At 38.7% G+C, this 19,794-nt stretch overlaps 1 protein-coding gene across 3 annotated transcripts in view; it reads left to right on the top strand.

The window, feature by feature from the left end:
* The first annotated feature begins 200 nt into the window (after window positions 1-200).
* DNAJC15 (DnaJ heat shock protein family (Hsp40) member C15) overlaps window positions 201-19,794 on the top strand; it is a 60,997-nt gene continuing 41,403 nt past the window's right edge. The window contains exon 1 of one of the 3 annotated variants that reach the window (XM_045508899.2): window positions 201-367. In XM_045508899.2, the coding sequence (XP_045364855.2) occupies window positions 263-367 (105 nt within the window). In that variant the 5' untranslated portion in view covers window positions 201-262. The remainder of the gene's footprint in view (window positions 368-19,794) is intronic. The other 2 variants (XM_045508900.2, XM_010973263.3) reach the window with 2 other exon arrangements.

The raw sequence follows: 19,794 nt of genomic DNA, 5'->3' as shown, positions 1-19,794 counted from the left end.
GGCTTTACACCCGTGAATCCGAAACAAACAAACAAAAATCCTCCGGGACCCAGGGGCTTCAGCTCGGAGCCTGACACTTGGCCTTGATTGCACAAGTTGCCCCGAGCCCAGGTGAGAACCAGTTCCTCTGAGGCCCCGCCCTCCACCAGCGCAGCGGGTGCAGCGCAGGTAAAACTCGCGAACGGAGCCGCCCTGACTAGTTTGTCCCTGCGGCGCCCCGTAGGCAGCGCGGCGCTCCGAGCGGCTCGCGCGCCTCTGTGTCATGGCTGCCCGTGGAGGCGTCGCCCCGGCCGGCGAAGGTCTGCGCTACGCCGAGTACTCGCCGCCCCCCGCCAAGCGGTCCGACGCGGACATCGACCCGGGGCTGGTGAGTCCTGCCCGCGCTCCCGCCGCTCTCCCGCGCCAAGCTGCCGGAGCCTGTCCGCTAGCGCCCCCCGGAAACCCCTCTACTCCCTGCCTCACCCCTTACCCTCGAACCGGGGACCTCCCGGTGTTCATTCACCATCTTTGTCCCACCCCTCACTTGTTCAGCCGAGATGCTGCTCGGTGCCTGGCGTTGACGAGTAAGCTTGCCCAGTCTCTGGTCCCTCAAGGAGCTTCCACTCTTGTCGGGGAGACTGAAAAGAAAACAGGCAGTTGCTGATGCAACACGATGAGTACTGTAGGGTGGATGTTCCCCGTCACGTAAGAGACCCCAGCCCAGTCTTTCGGGGCCAGGCGGTGAGGTCAGGGGAGGCTTCTTGGAGGAAGCGATGTAACCATCTATGTAAAGCTAAGATCTGAAGAATGACTGGCAGTAAACTCAGGGAAGAGGAAAAAGTATTTCAGCTATGAGTCGTAGTAGCTATAAAGTAGACCAGAGAAAGGGCCCAGCCGGAAATAGCAGGGGGTTTATTCAGGCTGAAAAGTAGAGCTGGGAAAAGGAAGTGTTTATTCATGAGATGGAGATGTTTTACTTTTTGGGGGGGGGGGGGTACTAAGTTTTTGGAATCCAGTGTGAAATTTACACCAACAGCACATCTCAGTTCAGACTAGACACATTTCACAGGCTCAGTTGCCACATGTAGTCAGTGGCTACCTTATTGATCAGTGTTGTTCCCAGATAAATGGGCGCTAGAAGCTGGTAAACCACAGGAATAGGCTGGGATATCCTGAGGGCAATGGTACTATTTTGATGAGCTTTGAGCAGAGGAGTGATGGGTTGGGCTATTGTAAAGTTCTCTCAAGCTGTGTGTAAGAAGAATGGATTAGTTAGAGAAAGTCTGGAAACATGGCTGTTTTATCCCTTTTCCACACCACGTTCCATGCTGATCCAGCCCGCAGCAATATGTCTTGCCTTTAGATGCAGCACACTTTCTGTCTGTAGGGTTGGTTTTGACTAGTCATACACTGTCTTGTGACACCTTTTATGTTGACCTGTCATTTCCCATCATTTTTCTGTTTTCTGAGAGCAGAGACTGGGTATTTACTTCGAGTAAGCACTCAAGTTGTGAGTGCTCAGTAATCATTACTTGATTAACTGATAAATTTCTGGGACAGTGTCAGCTGGGTTTGCCTGGAAATGTTTCAGAAAGCAGTATGCTTTTATTCAGCAGACATTTGAGAACTGCTGAGTGCCATGTATCATCCTTGGAGTAAGTAAATGAACAAGACAGATAAAAGTTTGAAAAGGCAAACTGAGCTCCTGCTGTGTCTGATTCATTTCTTACTACAACCCTGTAAGGAAGGTCCTTTTTAATTCTCACTTAAATGAGGAGACAGGGACTCAGAAAGTGGTAAGCAGCTCATCCAGGATCATTCTCCTAATAAGTATTAGACCTAGGATTCCAAATCCTATACTCGTTCCACTATTACTTGCTGACTCCTTAGAAATAAGCCTTTCTGAATGGAGTATTCAGTCAGTGATATAAACCTGATGAGATACTAGGTTAGGTGTAAGTCATCTCTTTATGGGGAGTAGTGAAATATCTCAGTACTAGGCTGATTTGGAAGGCAGCTGGAGCCCTGTAGCATTCTGAAGATAGAAATAATATTGGTGATTTTTTAAATATAAGTAGGTAAAATGTACTGCTTTAATTGAAGCATAAAGGTGAAACAAGTATTTTATTAGAAAATAACATGTCTACTCCTTAAATATGCAAGTGTTCGGGCATGATTCCATCAGAAGACACAAGGAAGTGCTAATCAGTTGCTGGCATATTGCATCAAAGCAAAAAAATCACTGAGTGTGATGGCTGTAAATGCAGGCTGATTTCAGGTGTATTACATTGGCAGTTCAGATGCAAATAAGGACCATTTGCATCAACACACTCATTTTCCCCAAGTTGTGAACAATTTTTGGTAAAACTTTGAACAAAACAAAGTGGAATCTTACCTCAGTTTACATGATAGTTGCATTTTGGAAAAATTCAGTCTTCACTAAAACGGTACAAAAATGATATATTTTACGTATAATAAAGTCCTAGACTGAGATGACTATATACAGGCTTTTCACTACTTAATGTCCAGTAGAATCTTTCAAGATCTTGAGGGATGCCGACAGTTTTTTGTTGTACAGTGTCGTCTTATACATTTTAGGACTTCTAGGATCAGTGTTCCCCATGCACCAAATACCCTCACTCCTATCCAGCTTATTATGACAACCAAAAATTCCTCACAAACTTTCAAAATGTCCCTAAGGGTCTGTTTTGCTTCTGTTGGGAATCATTGGTCCAGGCAGTGACCAGTGATGAGGTAGAAGATAAGACAGTTGATAATAACTTCAGGGGAACTTGGAAGTAATGAAAGTGATGGGAAGTTGACAAAGGGTAGTGTTAGGAAAGAATAAATGACCTAGGTGTGGGACATATTCACTAATCTTATTGAAAACAGTAGAAATAAAATGTTTGGCAAGGAACTGAAGAAATTTTTCATACCATTTTTTAAAAAGATGCAATTTATTTTAAAGTTTTTGAAATATATCTGCAGTTATAAATGTGAAAGGACTTTCTCAGGTAAGCTTCCCTTTAGAGACTAAGAATTAATGTTCATTAACCTGTTTGGGAAATTAGATAAAAATGTAGGCAAAAATACTTGTGTCGTAATTTGAATGAAATACTATCTTAAAATTCATTGTTTACTACTCAGAGGTCATGGTCAAACTTTGCTTCAGCAAAGCTGGTTCTCATGGAAAAGTGGAAAAGAAACTTTAAAGTTACTCTGTCTTTATCATCTCTACCCTGACCTATCAGGCTTTAAAAACAGAGTCTCTTTGCTTCTGGAACTTTACCCTTTTTAACCTTCACACTGCCATCAGTTATTTTTCTATACTAAGACCTAATTATGGTGACCTCCCTTTTAGTAAATTTTCCAGGGTCCAAACCTTCCATTGTAATTGTATAAACTGGATAAATATAGCATGGTGGCATACAGGACTCTTCATGAACTGACCCCTGAATGACTTAACTTAACCCCATTTTCCGTCCCCTTCGCTGTCCTGTACCCTGTGCTGTGACTTCACTTACAATGGTTTTCTCCTTTGAAATTCCTTGCCTGGCAAACTCTTACTCATTTTTTGAGACTCAGGTTAGTAATATATAGCCTCGCCTGGCTCAAGTTCCCTTTCCCTAGCATAATAAAGGTGTGTTATCCCATGTATTTCCTTAGACAGTTGCACAGTTTTTTATTAAGTTATTTCTTATAAAGTATCAAAATTATTTGTATTTGTGTAAGCATCTAGATTGTGAAATCTTCAAGGCAAGAACTTACAAGCTTCTGTGATTGGCATTCATTGCAACTGACACATGGTAGTCACTTAGTTTATTAAGTGAGCAACTATTAGCTTTTATTACTGATGGGTGACTTAATGAATAAATATGGCTGTTTGGTTCAGCACATTGACGCAGGTATTTTTCTGTAGGATTTCTCCTTTATATTAGCCTCCAAGGGAGGACAAGAGTCTGTCTGTCTTGCTTTCTACTCTTTCCCCAGAATTAAGCACAAGGCCTGGAGTATGCTCAATAAGTGTATATTTATAGACAAATGCTAAATAAATGTTTGTTGAGTGACGGAATAGTCTCCATCTTTCCTTTTCCATCACAACTACCTTCCTGAAGCAGAATAATATTTTTTTCTTAATTTCCCTCAGGTACAACTATTGTCTATCATAAACTTAAATGTTGCGGTCTCAGGATAGAAGTTTTAGCATTTTATAACGCTTTCAGGCAGTTTATATTTATCTAGAAGGTTATTTACTGCTTATGCTGTTTTGGAAGAAAAAAATGCCTTAGGGAATTTGTAAACAGTTTTGGTGCTTTTTTTTTTCCTCCAGCAGTAGCAGCTATGATGGAGTGGCTATTTTCCCAGTTCTCAGAAATTCTTTGATTCATGGTAGTGGAACATTTAAAGTAATTTTTCCTGGTTTTTTCCCCCCTCTGGTGAATATTTGAAACTAGACGATGATAACACATACCTGACTTGGCCCACGTGTTGATTTGCTGGCATTATTTAAATAGTGCTTCCACTTTTTGAAACATGTCTTTTAAACTAAAATTAGATATTCTTTCTAGGCAAGGACCAAGTTGGTTTTTTAATTTTGTTTTGTTTTGGAGGAGGGGCATAATTTGGTTTGTTTGTTTGTTTGTTTATTTATTTATTTATTTATTTATTTATTTATTTATTTTAATGGGGGTACTGGGGATTGAACCCAGGACCTCGTGCATGCTGAGCATGCCACTCTACCACTGAGCTATACCCTCCCCCTCAGGCAAGGACAGAGAGGATCCTTGTTCTCAGTTCTCTGCATAGTACAAGCCACGTGGTTATGGCTCTGTAAATTTCTTCTGGATGATTAACAAATGAGTGAAACAACTAGAAAAATAGAGGATGAGAGACATATTTTATAGAATGATGAAATGACAGCCTTAAATTTAAAAAATTAAGATAAATGAGACTCTGATTTTTTTCTTTTTTTCTTTTTAATGGTATAGAGGGGCATCTATTAAAATATAAGCATCTAATACATGTTAGGTATGGTCAGTGCACATAAAACTCTGACTTCTTCCAACATGCTTTCCCAAAATTTGGTAATTTTATTGCTTAAGGCCTCTGATAACATAGGCAGTCTCCAACTCTTGTATTTAAAGTCTGTCAATTCAATTCAGTTTAACAGATTTTTTTTTAAACACAAAATACATGGAAGCTATATACGAGGTGTGTGTGGGGAAGAGATGAGTAAACCAGAGCTGCAACCCTCAAGGATAGAGGGCAGCAAACCTATTTTATGAGTGTTTTTCACATATAGGATACTATGTGATGTATATGTATGTCCTAAGTATATAAAAATTTATAGCAACCCAAGAATGTAGGTATTATTAACCTCATTTTGCTGGAACACAGGTATCCTAATTCCAGGCTAGAGCCTAGGTCTTCATATGACAATTCAGAAATTACTCCCATACTCTTTGAATAGACTATAAAAAAAAGATGAGGAAGCACTAGTATAGAGGTTAAGTAACTTGGCCAAGGTCACGTTGCTGACACGTAGAGAGCAATTCAAACTGTATATCTTTGAATTCCGAAGTCTGTGATCCAAAGACTTTTAGTGATAAAAGGTAGGTAATAAGCGTATGTAACTACTGTTAACATTTTGGTTTATATTATTCCATTTTTTTCCCTGTGTGTATGCACTGTACATTCTGCCTTATAACTTGCTTTTATTCTCTAACATGGTCTGTAAACATTCATCAATATATTATTTAATTGGGGATGCATATTTTAGATATGCCTTAGTTTAATTATTCCCCTGTTCAGTATTCAAACTGTTTACAGTTTTATATAATATAAATAATGCAGTGATGAATATTCTCATCTATGAGAACATTTTATGCACCTTTCTGATTATTTTCTGAGCCTAATGACATGAGTATCGTTAAGGCTCTTGAGTTCTATGATGAAATTACCCTCAAAACAGATTGCCCCAATTTGAATTTGCAGTATCAGTTTATGAGAATGTTCATTGAACTACTGCCTTGACAGTGTGTAAGGCTTTGAGTAGTTGGCTAAAATGTATGCCTCTCATTATTAATGGCCTTTATACTGGAGTGTGACAGGTTGCCAGGTGGCCCATCCAGAAGTTGAAGGAGGTACTAGTAATATTACTTCCATACTTAACAAATTGGTTGGTTTTATTTTGAATGTAGGGGTGTTGAAAATACAACTTCTTGTTGGAGGGTAAGGGAAGATAAAATTTTGTGAGGAGGAAAAAATCAGGGAATTATAAGGAGTGAGAACATCAAGGACCAGTGCTAGGATCCAGTTTGACGTTAGATAATTAAATGACACTCTCTTCTGTAGGTAATTTATAAAACTGCCTAGGGAGAAGTTGTACAAGACTTTGTAAGTTTTTTGTGAATGGGCATTTAAGTTAGATGGGGATGTTTCATCGAGTATGAGCTCACACTAGAAAGATAATTGAATTATTTTTATAGTCTGTTAAAAGAGTGTGGGAATAATTTTTAAATTGTTGCTTGAAGACCTGGGCTCTAGTCTGGAATGAGGATGCCTGTGTTCCTGTCCCAGTGCAGACACTGATAACCATTGCTACAGCTCAGGCAAGGCGTGTGACTTTCCAGGACCTCAGTGTCTTCCTCCGTAAAATGGAAGAAGTGGAGCGGGTTTTGGCTAGATGTTTTCTATAATTTCTTTCAGCTCTACAGATGCCAACAAAACGTTGGACATCTTATGGCAGCTATTGAAAATACAACAAACATATCTTTTTGTTATAGAAGTATAATGTCTCTGGACCTAGAATACTGTGTGTACATCTGCTTACATCTTTCAAAAGTCAGACAGAAATGGAAAATTTCCAGAAAGATGACAAATATATGAATTTAGGGGAGAAGTGTGTGATTGTATGAGAGGGAGAGAGGCAGGGAAGGCTCATTTGAAGATAGGCTAAAATAGTTTAGAACTTAATTCAGGAATAGTGTAGAACTCTTAATTCAGGATGTTATTGAATAAAAAGAATTTAGTAAAAGTCAGTGCAGTAATGATACACGATAAAGGAGAAAAGTCCCTTTCCTCTGAATTGTAGGAAGTAGAACTAAGGCGACTCCTTAAACTTGAAAGAGAGAAATTTAGGGGCAGTGAATTAAATAGCAGTGATGAGCAAGTTAAAGAAACTAACTCCTAGACCTCAGTGAACCTTGAAGTGCTCAGAAGACCAAGCTCTAGAGAGCAGGTGTATCTGAAGCTTCGGGCCAAAGAAAAGTCTCAAGGGCATCAGGGCAAGGGTGCAGAGCTTGCCATGCTTCTTACTTCTTAACACATATGTTCCAAGCAGTTAAGTCATCTTTCAGTATCATTCTGGTTTAATTTTCTAATTAGAGTTTTTCTTTGAAAATCGTGTCCCTTCGTGGCCTGTGTGCTTAGGGTTATTATCTTGAGGTGATTCCATATTGCTAAATAGATGGACATTGACCTTATATTTTACAAGTTGTCTGGTCCAATCTATCTTTGAAATATTTCACGTTACTGGTCCAAACTGTATATAACATATTCTGTCGATACTTAACATATTCTATAGAGGATCCCTACCCCTCAGCACACACGTAGTCAGTTGCAGTTAGACTCACAGTGGATTGAGGACAGGATCTGAATCAGAATTCAGTTTTGCCAGCTTTAATCTTTGTTCTCTGCCTGTATCCACCCTTTTCCCTCTTGATCTAACCTTGACCCTGTCCCTCAGTTTTATCTGGACTCTTCTCAGAAACCATCTGTGACCCAGAAGCAGAGTACTTAGCAACTGGCCACCTGTCTAGCTAACTATACATCCACACATTCATCCATCCAGTCAATTAACTACTTTTATTTAACCAGTATTATAGTCTGGGAATACAAAGTTGAAGAATGCCTGCTTCCTGCTGTCTAGAGGCTCACAGTTCAGTAAAGGAGACAAGTTGTAAAGTTGTGGTCTGGAATCACAATAGAGAAATAAACTGGGAGGTAGAGAGATGGGAGTGTTTGAATAGGGGAGAGGGTACCATTGGTACTGATTTGGTTCATATTTGGAAGTTTACTTGATCCTGCTACCTGTCTAGAGTAGTTCCATTTCTCTTTGCTATTTAGCAGTGAGAAACCATATGTACTAGACATCCTTCTGTGTTAGAGAGGTGTCAGTAATGCTATCGTTACATGAAGGGTTGTGAAACAGAAAGGTAGGGATGTATTAGAGTCAAATGAATGAGGGTAGTAGGGATATGACTCAGGTACCCCCAACTGCCTCACTCAGACAGCGCTTCAGAGGATAGAGAGCTTATTTTGAGAAGTGTAGGGTAAGGACCAGCTCACAGGGAAAATATCCAAGAGTAGGTGTAGGTTTCTTACTTAACAATCTCTGACCAAATACCTGCTGAAATCATTTTTCAGCCTCTTCAACTACTTCCTACTAGCATTGGCTTAATTAATTATAATAAAGATAGAAATATGGAATCTTTCCCTCAAGTTAAACCTAATGTTAAAAGTTTTACAGATTTTTTTAAAAATTTCAATTACTATTATATTCAATTATTGTAATAATTGTAGAGTTTTTAGTTAGTGCATCCTTGTTTCAAATTTGGCAGACTGAATGTGTTAACACTAATAAAATCTGTACAGCACGTTGGTGATCTCAGGGTCATTGTATAAAGCAGTGGCTCTTAACTCCAGTGTCTCTACACATTGACCTGGTAATAAGAGAAGAGGTTGGAGTTACCACCATGTGCCTTTGCAAATAGCCCAGAGCTAATCTGTGGTCCATAATCTCATTTAAAATCTGGGCCTACGAGTGGGAGTGTCATGGGTCAACTTTTGAGATTCATTGACAAATAAAATTGCCATCTCTTTATTATTATCCCAAAGAATATGTATGGTTAAAATCTAGTAAGTTTTAAAATGAATTAGATAAACTTATGGCGAAATAAAATATAAAAGTAAAGTAGTAAGTTTTGAGGACTTGCATAGTTTTGTTTTGAGGCTGCAGGTCAGTTTGTAACCTTTGTGAGCTGATCTTATTAAACTATATCTCTACCCCCAGCTCAGTGTCTTGTTCGTAGCAGGCTCTCAGATTAGATCTTTAAGTGATGAATTAGTGAATAATGAATGAGTCAAAGGGATATGCCTAAAAGCATTATTTTTTGGTCTTGAAACACAGCAGAAATCTCCTTCAGCCAGGGTTCCCCAGAGAAACAGAACTAAGTAGGGTGTATTATTTATCTTTTTCTTTATTTCCAGGAATTGGCTTACACAGTTGTGTGGGCTGGCAAGTCTAAAATTTGTGGGGCAGTCCTGCTGACTGGCAGCTTTCAGACAGCAGCTGATCCTTGAGGCAGAATTTCTACTTCCTCAGGGAAATCTCAGTTTTCTTCTTAAGGCTTTTCAGCTGGTTGGATGAGCTCCACCTAGATTATCAGAGATAAACTCCTTTACTTAAGGACAGCTGGTCACAGATGTTAGCCAGAAGTACAGAATACCGACACAGCAGCACCTCGATTGGTGTTTAATTGACTGTCCTCGCCAAATTGACGCATAAAGCAAACCAGCACAGTAGACTTGGGTTTAAGAACTTGGAGCCAAATGTGCAGCCTGGTTTGGCGAACCTGTGATGAGCCAAGGGCAACCACGACTAGGCTGACTGGACAGGACTTTCTGACTAGGCACATTTAGCATGGAGGAAGGAAGCAAGCTGCTTATGCTATTAGGAGAAAGTGGAGATGAGGTTTACATCAGCCAGTCACTGAATAAATGCAAAACAGTGCTTAAAAGATTATTCTTAAGATCATAAGTTACAGCAAGGATTTCAGTTTGGGGAATTTTTTTGTTAATTATATTAGGGAGAGAAGTACTTATCTGGCCGGAGCCTGAGTTTTATTTCTTACTATGTTTGCTTTTGGTTTTGTTTTATTGTTTGGATTTGTTTTTGTTTTGCCCTTTTATTTACTCTAGCCATGCTCTGGAAATTAATGTATGCCTGTGGTTTAAAATACCTTAAGTGACTTTAAAGTTAAACAAACAAACAAGATGGAGTTAGCCTTGCCTTTTTCCTTTTACTTAAGTTTTTCACTTAAGTTAATTAAGGAATTTGTGTTTTGAAAGAAGTTCAAGTATATTTGTTGCTGCCAATGGAACAGTAATGGTAAGGGCCAGGCAGATGACTGTGGGTTGGTCCAGTTTAGATATGAAGATCTGTGAAATTCATACCAGCTTGAAGATTTTAGGAAAGGATGCGTGTAAACATTCCCTTCCTAATGTCATTTTATCATGTCTGACACTTCTTCTCGAATATAGATTCCCTTCTCCTCCTTTTGATCTGCATGTGCAATACCTCTCTTTCCAAAATTCTGCTGATTTGCCAGCAGTCTTTCTTGTTTCTTCCCATTTTTCTCCTTTCCACTGGCTGTTGTTTAAATTCAAAGAGCTTTCTTTATAGACATTGAACCAAATAAGGCATCATGAAACACTGAGTTCAGCAGAAAGTGATTTGCTTGTGATTAACCCTTGAGAATTGAATCACTGCAAGATAACAAAAGAATGTTTTTTGAGGCAACCTGCTCATTCTTCTTTTCCATTAGTAGATGAGACCTTTTCTTTCTCAGGTGCTAGGAATTCATGTACAGCTGTGCTCAGGTTTTATTTATCATACTCAGGGTGGCATGTTTTTAGAAAATCAAGTCCAAAGGAGGGCTTATGACAGACAGCCCTTCGCTCTGCCCTGGTCCTCTCACAGACTTTCCCCCCAGCAAAAGGCAGCTTCATTCTTCCAGTTGTCTAAGGCAGTAACCTTGACATCCTTCCTCCTCGCCCCTGTTTATTGAGGTGTAATTGATAAATAAAAACTGTATATATTTAAGGTGTAAGATGTATTGATTTGATGTACATTGTGAAATGATTATGTAAGTAAGCTAATTAACACATTCATCACCTCACATCGTTACTTCCTGTGTGTGTGTGTGTGTGCGTGTGTGCACGCGGGCACACACATGTGCACTTGTGGTGAGAACACTTAGACCTACTTTTTTAGAAAATTTCAAGGATAACTTACTTATCTTAGAACTGAAAATCTGAAGCACATCACCCCATTTCTCCCACCCCAGCCCCTGGCAACCCCCGTTCCACTCTCTGCTTCCCTAAGTTAGACTTTTTTAGATTCCATGTATCTGTGAGACCATACAACATTTATCTTTCTGAATCTGGCTTACTTCACTTTGTATAGTGTCCTCCAGGTTCATCTGTGTCACAAATGTTAGAATTTCCATCTTTTTTATGGGTAAATAATATTCATTGTACATGTACACCACATCTTCTTTATCCTTTCATCTTCTCTTTCTTTCTTTTATACCTCACATCTGGTCTCAACAAATCTTGTCAACTTTATCTTTAGAATATATCCAGAATCTGACCACTTGCCCCCAACTCTATTACTAATCACTTTGGTCCAAGCTGCCATTATCTCCTTCCTGGACTATTTTAATTGACTCCTAACTCATCTGCATGCCTCTGGCCTTGACGTGTGTATTCTCAACATGACAACTTGTGATCATTTTAGGATGGTAAATAAGACAGTCTTGGGCCTCTCCTCAAAGCAGACATGTCTCATAGCACTCAGAGAAAAACTAACATCCTGTGTTGACCTGATCCGTGTTACTTCTCTGACCTCATTTTCTGTTCCTTTTTCATCCTCTCACTTCTGTGCACGCTGGCTTCCTGCGTGTGCCTCAGGCACACCAGGCATATACCCCTGCCTTGGCGCCTTCAGACTTGTTCTCTCTGCCTGCAGTGGCTTTTCCTTAAATATTGGCATGGCTTCTTCACTTTCTTCCTTTCTTCCCCAGCAAAAGTCACCTTTTCAGTGAAGTTTGTCTTGCTCACTCTATCTAAATTTGTTGCTTTCACTATATAAATGCACACCTAATTCTTTACCTGCTTAATTTTCTCTGTAGCACACATCCTGTTGTATATTTTTCTAGTTTATATTGCTTATTGTCTGTCTCTCATGCTACAATGTATTTCATTGGATTTTGTCTGATATATCCCCAGGACTTAGAATTCTGGCTGGCACATCGCAGGCCCTTGGCTGAGTAGGTATTGAAATACTTGGAGGTGGGAGATAACTTCCAAATGGCTACTTGAAAAAAAATACCTGACTTTTTTATTGGGAGTTTTGTTATTTTCCTTTGTTTAACAACACAATACTCCTTCATGGTTTTTTTCCACGTGGATCTGTGAATTGTATTCATTTTATTATTGTAATGAAATTTACCTGGCACAGACCCTGAACTTCATTTTCTTTATCTTCTGTGAGACTTCTGGATATATTTACCGGATGTTTTGAGATATGATTATGTGTTAATTTCTTAATTAAATTTGACTGTCATTTTCCACTGTGCTTCCCCATTTCAGTGAATTCCATTCCCTAGCAGATACCAACACAGTGCACAAATAATACAAGTTCCAAAAGGCATTTGGATGGTGGGGATGCTTCTTAAGATCATGTGCATCCCATTATACTAACTTTTGAAAACCTCCTATGTACTAGGTGCTTTGTTAGATTTTAGAAATCCAAAGAGATAAACAGCCTCTACCTCCAGAAGCTCACATTTTAGAAGGGATTTGAAATAGATAAACCATTAATAAATAATGTGCTATGTATTATAGTAGAGAAAGCTACTAAGTACTCTGAGGTCACTAAAAAGTTTAACTTGAGTGAGGAGATGGGCAGGGAAAGCTTCAGCTGGAGATGACCTTGAAGCTATTTGTTGAGGAATAAGTAGGAATTTTCCAGGAGGACTGAGCAGAGAAGAAGGGAGTAAGAGTAAAGATGTGGGAGAGAAGAAAGAATTGACAGACATCTGCCATGTTTACCCAGTGTGCTGATCATTTTTCATAACCTCTCCTCAGAAATCATTTTGAGCATCCTATGATGTAGGTATCCACATTCCCATTTTACAGATGAGGAAATGGGCCCAGAGAGATCAGCTTAGGTAGACATTGAGTTGGAATTGGAGTTTGGGCCTGATTAACTTTAAAGCCCATGGATTATACATTCAGGGCTGAGGGGTGGGAAGATTGAAGAAGTTCATACTTGCTGTGTGGATGGAAAACATGAAGGCTTATGAAAAAAGTAAAAGTTTAGAACAGTAAGGGCAAAGAGGAATAGGGAATGGTATGAGTCAAGGATGAGGAAGATGATGATACTGAGCCGATTTGAAAGCCCAGCCACATCAGAAACTATAATTTTTAATGGTGCTATTTATTGCGAACGTAAGACTCTTCTCCAGCCAGCGTTAGCAGTCTCAGCAAGGGATTCTCCATGGTTAACTCTCCAGCCATTTTGAAACCAGTCAGTGATTTCATTGGGAATTTACTGTTTGTTGATTTCTGCTGTGCTGTTACACATATGCTTGGACATTTTAAAATCTAAAATATTCATGCATTGTGTATGGTCCAAGGGAATGCAGTGAAAACTACGTTTTTTGGCATTATTGACAAATATAAATTTGTCATGAATTTTTAAAACTTAATTACCAGTGGCCAATAACACATAAACTTGTTATATGCATGCGTATCATCTTTGTTTTCCATGGTGACCATGATGAGATTGTTAAAAACTGAATTTCCAAATTTGGTGTAAATAGAATTTTTCTGTTTTCCTTATATAGACCACTTTTCCCAACACTGGTCTGGACCAGTTGTAAAAGAATTGGTTGGTGGAATTTTTAACTGATTTGTAACTTTTTTAGTTCTTAGTTATATACATGCACATTTTTATAGAAAGATCAACTTGTTCTAAATATGTGCTAGTATAAAAAATGTGTCTAGGAATTTGTTTAGATCTTCTGCAGTCTTAGAAAATGTTAGCTACTTTTCTAAACATCTGAATCTTAAAGAAAATGTTTCAGAACTAAAACTTGCTGAAGACAGCCTTGTGGAGATTTAAAACAACAGCAGCAAAACCACCTTATACTGCGTCCACATTTACCATCGACTGTCTTCCCGCAAACGTATGACACCTCCAGCAGTTTTAGCTTAGGTCAGAGTACAGGTGCATACGTCTTTTGTTGTTTTTTTTTTCCTTCTTTCTTTTTCTTTCTGTATCTTTCTTTTTCTTTCTACATCTTTCTTTTTAAATCACACTGCCTGATTTGTTTCTCAGCACGTATTCTGATTTTCCTAAGTCAAAGAAATAGCAACATTTCTCTAGTTTCTGTAAAATCACAGGTACAACGTGATGTCGGTCTAGTTGCATGAGCAATTACAGACATTTAACCTGGTTATTGCCTAGTTGGTAGCAAATGACAGAACTTGTGCTAACACTATGCCTCATTCTCCATTTTGCTTTCGAAATATCTTTTCAATGCCATTTTTGTTCTGTTACTGGCAATTTAGTTTTAAAGCATCATTGTTTAAAAAACATTTAAAATAAAAACTGAAGCACATCGTTGTGCTTGACACTAGATCAAATGTGCTGTTGTGTATATAAAAGAAACAAAATGGATCCTGTTAGCCTGAGGATACAATACTGAGGTTTTAAGTAAATGTGAAATAGCGTAGTGATAAAGCATATGGGGAAATTTTTTTCAACAGTAGTAAAATAGAGAAGATGTTGATAGAATTCTCTGATATTTACACAGTTATGCCAAACGAACCATGGGGTATTGTTTTGAAAAAGCCCCAGTATGCTTTTGATGTTATTTTGCTTTAAAGAATTAAAATCAAATAAAGGTATGGTCAAGAGTTCTTTGTGAACTATTTGCTCAGGTTTCAGACCGACTCTCCTGTAATTCCTGTTTTCGGTGTTTGCAATTGGTTACTTTTTTCTGTTTGGGTCTTTCACGTATGTGGAGCGTTGGGGCAACTTACTTGTGTCTGAGAAAAAAATACCTATGACTTTTTAGTGAATGAGAAACTATTAGGGAGTAGGTTAATATTTTTTTCTAAGAAATAAATAATACTCTTATTCTGGGCCAATTAAGTTTAAAGTTTTAACTTAATTGTTTATCTCTAACAGTCTTAGTACTTCCATAGGAAACTTTGAGAAGGACCTTTATTCTTATTTCAGAGTACAGTATCTGGTAGCGTATGAGGCATATTGGTTTTTAAAATTTCAAGTTGAGCTCAACTTCCAAATAATATATTTTATCAATTGTTTATGCTTAAAACATGTAAACTATTTGGGTTTTTTTTTTTTTTTTAGGGGGTAAGGTAATTAGGTGTTTGTTTATTTTAAGGGCAGTACTGGGGAATTGAACCCAGGACCTCATGCAAACTAAGCATGGACTCGACCACCGAGCTATACCCTCCCTTCTATACTATTTTAATATTAAGCTACTTGAGAACAATTAAAGAGGTAAATCAGATACAACCTCCTTCCAATAAGAAATTTTAACTTCGACAAGAAATGCAGTTTTGATTAGCTATGCTAATACTCTGTCCATTTTCAGTGTGGATGAATAAGATTTGATTGTATAATTTTTGGTTATTTTTTGAACATCCTTATTTGTTCCAGTGATCTGCCTAATTTGGGTTTGTTTTTGTTGTTTTTAAAGGTTGTAAGATTTTCTGTGTTTATCTTTCTATAAAGTTGGTCTGTAGAAGTAGAGATTGATTCTGGCATCAACATTATTTTTCTTATTGTACTATTGTTGAATGAGTGAGAAATGAAATCTATATGGCAGGTCTTCTGATGTGCTCTAGGAGCTCAGAGTAAATGAAACACCCTTCTTGATTTCAGTGAGCATTTAGTTTTTATAGAGGTTCTCATGTTGGGGCTTGTGAACAGAGTGGCTTCAGGGAAACCCGTGCATTCCCTGAAATTATATACAAAAAAATTGTGGTGTGTATATATTTGTGGATTTCTGGGGTGAGATCCATAGAGTTCATCAGATTTTTTAAATGTGGTTGATATCTAGGAGAACTTGAGACAGAACACATCTGGCCATAAATTAGTGCAATAAATGCTGTGATAAGGATAAAGATAAAAATCTTTGGGAGATTAGCATAGACATCGGAGGTTCACCATGTTCGATGTTCTGTATAGAACCTCTTTGGTGTAAGCCTTTGCCTTGTGTCTCTCAAGCACAGTATAGTGACTGGTGTGTAGTAATGCTTGGATCAGTGAGGGTGCTCGTAGTAATGGATGGGTTTTTTGAACTTAGTTTAATGAAAGGACTATTTGCAGAGCTGTGGGCATGGTTTAAGGTGACCAGAAAGGGATGATAAATATCCCAGGGTCTAGCAACAATTGGAAATAGTTATCCATCCAGGCAAAAAGGCAAGAGAATGGGAACTATGCTCCAAAACCCAGTGAGAGCTGCAGGCGTGGAAGAGGAGCAGCTCAGTAGGAACTGTGGCCAGAGAAGCAGAGCAGGGAATAACTGCCATGTCTCTGTCTACTTCCACTCTTCCCTTCTGCTGATGCTTCCTGTTGGGAAAAATAGTCTCCCGTGCTCAGTCTTCAACCCTGCTTGACCATGGAGGAATGGGCGGGCCTTGGTCTTGGGACACTTCTTATCAAGAGCTGAGGAGCTCACACAGCCTGTGCTTTGTGGGATCATCTTTCCCTGTACCATGCATGCCCCTGGCTTTCAGTATTTCGGACTCCAGGGATAGTGTAGGGTACAGAGGGGGCGGGGTCCTTCTGCAGCACATGATGGGTGCTTGTGGGCTAATTTCCTTTTGTCAGCTGACTGCTGGGGGCATCCACTAGCCATAAGAGAAAGATGCACACAGTTGGAGCTGATCTTACTCTGTCTCTTCTCTATGTGAGTAGATCATTGTTCTGTCTAGTGCTTACTGTTGTGTTTTCCTTGGCAACTTTGATGCCAAGATGTAATGGGCAGAAATGTTGAGAGTCCTCCCCTGGGACTGGTAACCGGTGCATGGTGTTTTGTTCAACACTTCCTCTCATTGGCAAAACCCAACCAGAAACTAGAGGGCAAGTGAGGACTAGGTAATGTAGTCTTTAGAGATAAGGGGAAACAGGTACAGAGCAAGTCAGAGAAGGGTGGGAAATGAATCTGGAGGGACAGATGGAGAATAATCATCAAAGTGTGCAATACTTATTTGTTGAATTAAATTGAGTTTTTAATTGTTAAACATAGTTGATCCTTAATTTAGTAAGGTGAAAAGTGATCAAATGACTAATGGTTTGATATTTGTGATATAAATACCTTGGCATAATAATGAAGCAACTGTTTGTCTCTTCTTTATATATTTGAATAGTCCAAATAGTAAAAATGATATAACTATTATTAATCTATAAAAATGTGAAATTAAAATAACTCAACTTTTCAAGACATTTTTCAAATATGCATTTTTCAGAATGTGAAAATTTGGATTATTTAATCTATAAAAGACCAATTCATTTTCTAGGTCCTACCTCAAAAATCACTTTTATGAATCTTCTTTTACTGGGACAAGTTTAAGGGTTTATGAAACATTGTTCATACTTCTGTTATACCACTTACATTCAGTAATAGCTAGTTATTTTTATTAATAGTATTAAAAGTGGTTCACATTTACTGCCTGTTTACTGTTTGCCAAGGCACTGTATAAGTCCTTTACGTGCATTATTACGTGTTATCTTCACAGTAGCCCTAGGAGTATAGGTGCTGTTGCTTGGTGCTTGGGATGCATCAGTGGATGGAACAATTCCACAAAGGCCAGAGATCTTTAAATTCTGGTATTAATATTTCTACACCATTTTGGTTTTGTGGTTGTTATTGTTAGTGTTCTCTGGTCACTCTTACAGTCAAGCACCTTTTCATGTGTTTATTAGCCATTTAGATTTTTTTTTCTGTGAAGTCCCTGACCTACTCTTTTGCCCATTTTCTGTTGGATTATCTGTCTTCTTCTTCTTCTTCTTCCTTTTTCTTCTTCTCCTTTCTTCTCCTTCTTTCTTCTTCTTCACAGCAAAATTAAAGCCTTTATAAGAAAACAGTCCTTTGATGCTTTGTAGTCTAGTTGAACAGTTTAATGGTCTCCCATTCTGCTTGGCTGATTCAAGCAGAAGTGTTAAGAATAGGTCAGAGTCTGGATAGGCAAAGATAAATATTTCTAGTCAGATGAAAAAATAAACGATTTATAAGGAAGGAAGATAAATTCACACGTGAAACAGTTGAGTGTTTTAGTGGGACTGAGGATCCTGAAAGTGAACCAATGGAAGATAAGATTGGAAAATTCAAAAAACCCCAGGAACCTGTGCAAAAATAGACCTCAGCAGAACATCATCTTTAAATCAATACTTGTTTCCGTTCTGTTGGGGAGTAATTAAGTCTAGACAACCTGAAGGGAACCTCAAGGACGGTCTGCCGCTCTGGCAAGCCAGCTCTAGGCTTGTCCTCTTGCCAAGGAAGGAATCTTCTTTTACTGAGGTGGTTGTCCTAGCGTCGCTGCCTGGTGAGAAGGTCTGTCTTAGAACTGGAACTGAGAAGCCTAGATGGGGGGGAGGGTATAGCTCAAATGGTGGAGCACATGCTCAGCATGCACAAGGTCCTGGGTTCAATCCCAAGTACCTCCTCTAAAACTAAATAAACCTAGTTACCTCCTCCCCTCAAAAAAAAGAAAAAAGAAAGAATATTAAAAAAAAAAAAAAAAAGAAGCCTAGATGAACTTTCTTCATCTTGTCTATGAAGAGCTCTATTTCTAAGAGATAGGACCAGGTATTAAAGTTAGAGCATCTCCGTATAGTTGGTCTTTATGTCCTGATGTTTCTCATTATAGAGTCTTCCCTAGAAGATTTGGGGCTTTGATTTCCTAAGCCTTTATTCCCTTACAAAACTTGAAGACTGATGGCTGTGGGGCTTTTTGGTCTTACTATTCCTCTAGTCTCAGCCTTACAACTGCTGCACTGATGTGAAGTGAATCCATTCTGTTCCTTAGTGAGATTATTGTAGCTTTTTAAAAAATCTTCCCTGGATCCTACAGATTTACCTCTCTCGTCGCTAATCAGACAAAACACATTTCTATGGTGTCTCTCCTTAATTCTGATCCCATCAAAAATTAACTTGGCTGCAAGTGCCTGAAAACCGAAAGTAATAGTAGTAGTTTAGGAAGGCAGAATTTTACTTTTATCTCATGTAAATAGAGGCAGTCCACGGGTGCTGTGGCATCTCCGTGATCATCCAGGACAGTCTCTTTCGTCTCATTGTTCTTCCTTCTTTATCCGACATGGTGCTCCGGTATAATGTCTGCATTGCAGCCAGCGGGAAGGAGGAACCGTAAAGGAGAAGGACATTGCCTTGTCTCCTGAGAGATTTCTCAGAAGCTGCACACACCACTCTGCTTATAGCCTATAAACCAACACTTAGTAAACACAGCCATACCGAAGTCTAAGGAAGGCTTGGAAATAACACGTCTGGCTAAAAATAAGACTTTTTGATCCTTTAGAAGAAAGGAAGAATGGGTCTCAGGGGCAAACATTGATCTTTGCTACATAAAACCTTCTTCTGTTGTGACTTAAGTATTTTCCTGAGATGGTTAAGGAGAAAAGCATAGAATAATATGGACTATGGAACCAGTTTATCAGGGTGAGCTCATAACTGCAGATTCTGAATTCTTGGCTCTTACTTTAAAATGTTTTCATTAGTCTAGAAAGGTAGAAATAAACTAGCCTTAAGTTGTTCATCACTTTTACTAATTTGGGGTAGTTTGGCTTCTTTTCTAAACATGGATATAATGTTTTACCAAATTTTTTTAATGTTTATGGGGGGTAATTAAGTTTATTCATTTATTTTTAACAGAGGTACTCTGGGAATTGAACCCAGGACCTCGTGCATGCTA

Source organism: Camelus bactrianus, chromosome 14, assembly GCF_048773025.1.
Source record: "Camelus bactrianus isolate YW-2024 breed Bactrian camel chromosome 14, ASM4877302v1, whole genome shotgun sequence".
Lineage (NCBI taxonomy): Eukaryota > Metazoa > Chordata > Mammalia > Artiodactyla > Camelidae > Camelus > Camelus bactrianus.
The sequence above is the reverse complement of the archived record's forward strand: the minus strand, read 5'-3'. Positions and strand labels throughout refer to the sequence as shown.